General features: G+C 33.1%; 1 protein-coding gene across 1 annotated transcript; it reads right to left on the bottom strand.

The window, feature by feature from the left end:
• Positions 1–342: 342 nt before the first annotated feature.
• LOC109090237 (troponin I, fast skeletal muscle-like) lies at positions 343–4,752 on the bottom strand. Its single transcript, XM_042715675.1, has 7 exons — positions 4,626–4,752; positions 3,747–3,778; positions 3,611–3,647; positions 3,040–3,168; positions 1,951–2,040; positions 1,670–1,846; positions 343–628 (listed from the first exon to the last, which is right to left on the bottom strand). Exons 2-7 carry the CDS (start codon positions 3,752–3,754, stop codon positions 542–544), a joined length of 528 nt encoding a protein of 175 aa, XP_042571609.1. The 5' UTR covers positions 3,755–3,778; positions 4,626–4,752; the 3' UTR covers positions 343–541.
• Positions 4,753–5,273: the final 521 nt, after the last annotated feature.

Below are 5,273 nucleotides of genomic sequence, written 5' to 3'. Positions count from 1 at the left end.
CCTCTTCAGACCAATAGGCCTCCGAGCTCCTGAAATATCCCTTCCTTCAAGACGTGTGTGTGTGTGTGTGTGTGTGTGTGTGTGTGCTGTAAACAGAAGCAATGCTTAACACACCAAGATAAATTAAATTAAATTAAATTAAATTAAATTAAATTAAATTAAATTAAATTAAATTAAATTAAATTAAATTAAATTAAATTAAATTAAATTAAATTAAGAAATGACTGCTGTTATAGCAGCACTACAGTATTTATTCATTAAAGTCATAACAAACCACTAGTCATAGACTGGAAAAGAGTGAAAGGACACAAACGTGCGTAATAAAACAAACATGAAAAAGGATTTTCCTCAAAAGCATTCGTTTAATGGCAGTGGCTCTGCGATGATACATAATTCCCTTTCAGGACATACATACTGCATGAAACAAATGCTCATTTGAGGCACTGAAAGCAGAAAAGACATACAACTATGGCAAAAAGATAAATGACCGCACAGCTCAAACACATCCCTACGATAATTAAACAAAGAAACATCCGGGAATTTAGGCCTCGCCCTCGAACATCTTCTTCCTGCCGTCCATTCCGGCCTTGTCCTCGACGTTCTTACGCCAGTCACCGACATCTGCAACCTGGATTATGAGAGAGGGATTGGGTGTTCATTATCAAATGAAACATATTTGCACGTTCACAGATACAGCATATTACTTTGATATCTATTTCCTGCTATTCTAAAAAGCAATATATTCACGGTTTCTGCAGCTTTTATGAGGGTATATTTAAGACTTTGTAAGACAAAGTAAACATGATTTTAAGGAATAAATTAAATGCAATTTGATATATCAATATGGTCTCTAAATAAAAATACAACTTCCTACAGATCTCTATTACTTTTTTTTTTTTTTTAAGTAGCTTATGTCTTGAATAGCTCTGCTCCTAAAGACTACAATATAGAATTAACTTTTACTTTATCACACGGCAAAAAAATACTTTCACAGTATTTCCAGTGCAAATGTCTAAATATTCTTAAATCAGGATACATTTACTGAAGAGAGAAAAATCACAGATGATAAGAAGTCTGGTTTTATGAGAAATTGATCAAAATAAAGTGAGTTCACGATTAAAACAAGAACAAATCAATTCAACGGGAAAACAAGTTTTCATTCGCCTTCAACAGACTTTTGTTCATGCTTTAAACTTAAACTTGTTCCGCTTTGTTCAATTTCTCAGACATAATAAGACTAAATATGTTCAGTTTGCATTGCAAATTTAAGAATATTTAGATATTTGTATTGGAAAACAAAACAAAAATACTATGGAAGACATACATTTTTCCCATGACTATTAATTAATATTATTAAATTAAATATGAATTATATTATACATGAATCTTTTGAATGCATGTAAGCATATTAAAAAGCAATTAATATTCAGTAATATTATCAATTTACCTGCACTGACACTACCCACCTTCAGTTCAGTTCAAATTTCATTTATATCCAAGAATGAAGCTAATTTTTGAATAGTGACACTATTGTTTTCTGTAGCACTGCTTTACAGCTGAAACTGAACTTGTTTCATAATTGTTGAATTGTTTCGTAAATGATGTTTTGATGGTTTTGAACAAGGCTTATCCGATCAGACTTTATAAGAGCATAGGAATAGTCACTCACCTCCTCTTTGACCTCCTTCTTGACTTGTTTGAGGTTGGATCTCAGGTCCAGAGACACCTTGTGCTTGGAGCCCAGCAGAGCCTGAAGCATCTGATCGGCAGACAGACGCACTTTCTTTAGCGCAGGTTTCTTGAACTTGCCCTGCAGGTCGACCACCTTGATCTTCAGATCCTCAATCTATACACACATTAAACCGCAGTCAAAATAGAGCTCAGAGAACCCAATGCATCAGAAACATCCTCACCAGCTTAATAAGGTGTTTTTGAGTTATCAGACATCACCTCTTTGTTGGCCTTGCCCACTTTGGCCTCCAAGTCATATCTCTCCTCATCAACCTTGTCGATTTGCTGGTGAAGTTTCTTGCACAGCTCCTAAGAAGCGATGTTTAAATAGTCAGCTGCTGTTTTCGAACCATGTTTCGCATCACATTGTTTCAAGAGCGTGCAATACAATGGATCACCTGCACATACATCACTGAGACATCTATAAAACATCTGGAATGCACTAATAAACATCTCAAGAACATATCTGTCCGTTCACAACTAGCAATGTCAAGAATTTTTTTTTTTTTAGCAAAATCGAATGTGTACTTTGGTGCGCTATTTTAATACCTACATCATTATCGAATGTGTACTTTGGTGCGCTATTTTAATACCTACATCATTTTGAATTAGTGTTCATTTTTACATTTTATTTTTTTTCTGTGAAAGTTTTAGTAATTTTGTTGTGTGTTTTTTATTAGTTACATCTAGTTTTTATTAATTTTTATTTCAGTTTTAGGTTAGCTGAAATAAAAAAATGGGGTAACATTAAAAAAAGGGCTTATTAGTTAATGTTACTCAAAAATGAACTAACATTAACTAACAATGAGCAATACTTTTGTTACATTTCTTTATTTATTAATGTTCGTTAAATGTTAATATTAAAAAAGCATTTGAGCATTTTAGCTCAGGTCCATTAAATCATATTAACAGATACAACATTTGATTTGAATAATGTTGAAATGTTGAAATTACCATTAACTGAGATTAATAAATGCTTGAAAAGTATGAAAAAGGAAAAGTATTCTTCTTTGTTAGTTCATGTTTACTAATGTAGTTATGTATGTATGTAGCCTGTGTGTGTGTGTGTGTGTGTGTGTGTGTGGGTATAATAACTATAGTCAACTATAATAACCCTATGATTATGGTCACGCTGTTTTTGTAATAACATGTTGAAAATAATCAAACAAAAATTCCATCTTGCTGATGAAAATGTAATATCTAAGTGACATACATGTGCTCTGTGAGAATGTAAAATCATATTTTTGGTATTTTCAAGGATTTTAATTGATTTAGCCTTCTGAACATATCCTGAATGAGGAAACAGACCTGCAGCTCCTGTGTGGATCCGGGCAGGGACAGAGGGGGGCAGTTTTCTGACATGTAGTTCTCCTTATCTACCTTAACCTGAATGGATTCTTTCTCCAGAATGCCCTTCGAAATGCTGAGCACCAAACTCTGTGGACAAATACATCACTGAGACCCTGGATCTCACACAACACCATTACAGTGTTGCTTACATCAATAAACACATACTGACAAAAACACAAGCAGTCAGTGAAAAAGCATCTGATTGGACAAAACCAAAAAGTTACATTTGAAATGCATATATCTGGTAAAAGTTTTAGTCAACAATCAGGAGCTAATAGGTAAAATAATGCAAACATACATCAACTAAAAGCCACAAAATTCAAATATTAATTAAATGCAGTCTTTAACATTATATTATATTATAAAATCCACAAAAAGATAAATATTGCTTTCATGCAGTCTTTAATTATTATATTATATTATATTATATTATATTATATTATATTATATTATATTATATTATATTATATTATATTATATTATATTATATTATATTATATCAAAAGCATCTGTGCATTATTTACTCCACCTTGAGATGGTGCCGACGGCTCGATGTCATCTTTTTTCTATCATGAGAAGATGAAGCAATTACCATTTAGCAAAACAAGAAAAGATTCCCATTCTGTGATATTAAATGTAAGTAACTGAGATATTCATATACTCACTCGGACATCTTGGCCACCTGTTTTCTTCACCCCTGTACAGAGTGCAAAACAGAGCAAAGATCTCTTTTATAAATTGACTTGACAGTGGTATACATTATTTAATCATATATTAATTCAGAGGGCCTTATGTGACGTAGAGAGACATCATATGGTGTGCATCAATATGCATTTGCATCATATAGAGAGTGCTATATTTTCTGCATTCCTAATTTGAAACTGGCACTTGGAAACATCATGTAAGCGTGCCCACTGCGTTCCACTTTCCCAATCTCCCTGCTTCTGGAAAAATCTATGCAGATGCCAACAATACAACCAATCTGTAACCCTGTCTGTAGAAGGCTGCATAAATCACACAGATCAGATGGACTTTTCCATGAATACTGTGTTTTGATTTTTCTTTTTATTTAGTTTTTTTTTTTTTTTCACATATACGTTAATGCTATAATCAGAATACATTAGAAATACTATTCTGTCGGCACCTGATTGGCATTTTAGCAAAAATATTATGCACTTAAAATATGTAATTCTTGTGCCAAGCTCATTTTGACAGTCCAACATGCATTGCAAGATATTCAACTGGCATATTTCAGAAAATCAAATTTAGGATTAAATAAATTCTGCATAAAATTACATATATTTATTTATTTTCAAAACTAATGCTAAAATCACTTTTTTAAGAAATTATAAAATATGTAGTTATTTTATAGTTTCGGATAGGTTTAAACTGCTTACAGAAATATGTTTGTCATTCAAATAATACAAATAAAATCCAAACCACAAGTTCCGTAATTTCCAAGTGTATAATAACCCAAAAGGCTGAGCAGCAAAAAAAGTGGGACAAATGGAATCAAAGTCTAAAAAGGCAGACGTTCTCCTCACCTATATGAGAAAGTTAGGCAGCGGTGCAGACCTGAAAGAAGAATGCTTGAAGGAAGCAGAGCACTAGCAGCAGAGCTGCGCTCAAGAACCGTATATAAGCCTGGCATCATCATACGGCTCCCCTCTTTATGGTAAGGAACTAAACACAGTTGGTTTGCCAGCCCCTTGAAATATCCACTTCTAATGTCTGCCAATCAGACTGCTTAAAATAGACGAATGAGAAAGACCAAATTTCCAGATGTCGGTATGATTAAACTACCAAGAAGAACTAGGTCAAGACGGATGTTGGATGTGATCTGATATGGGCCGCCTGGAGTCGTTCCTCTGTCGGATGAATTGATTAACATGCATGGTCTTGGAGAATAACAACTGTTTTTGTGTTTCTTTCATTTGCTGCTCTCTTTTGGATTATAAATAAGAAAAACCTTCAGTGATTTGTATTTTTCTGGGCAAGCAGTGGCTGAACTGACATTCTGCCTTGTAATGATCATGTTTCTTATATGTTCAATTAAAAGTGTTTAATTAATTTAATTAAACACTTATTAATTGTGTTTTAAATTGGTGGTGTTTATTTTTTTTATTAATATGATCTAGCACAGTCAGCAGTGCTGACTAATAAACATAAGATCATTTACAAATACTTACACA

The sequence above is a fragment of the Cyprinus carpio genome, chromosome A25 (assembly GCF_018340385.1).
Source record: "Cyprinus carpio isolate SPL01 chromosome A25, ASM1834038v1, whole genome shotgun sequence".
Taxonomy (NCBI): Eukaryota; Metazoa; Chordata; class Actinopteri; order Cypriniformes; family Cyprinidae; genus Cyprinus; species Cyprinus carpio.
Note: the sequence above shows the minus strand (reverse complement) of the source record. Positions and strands in the feature narration are given on the sequence as shown.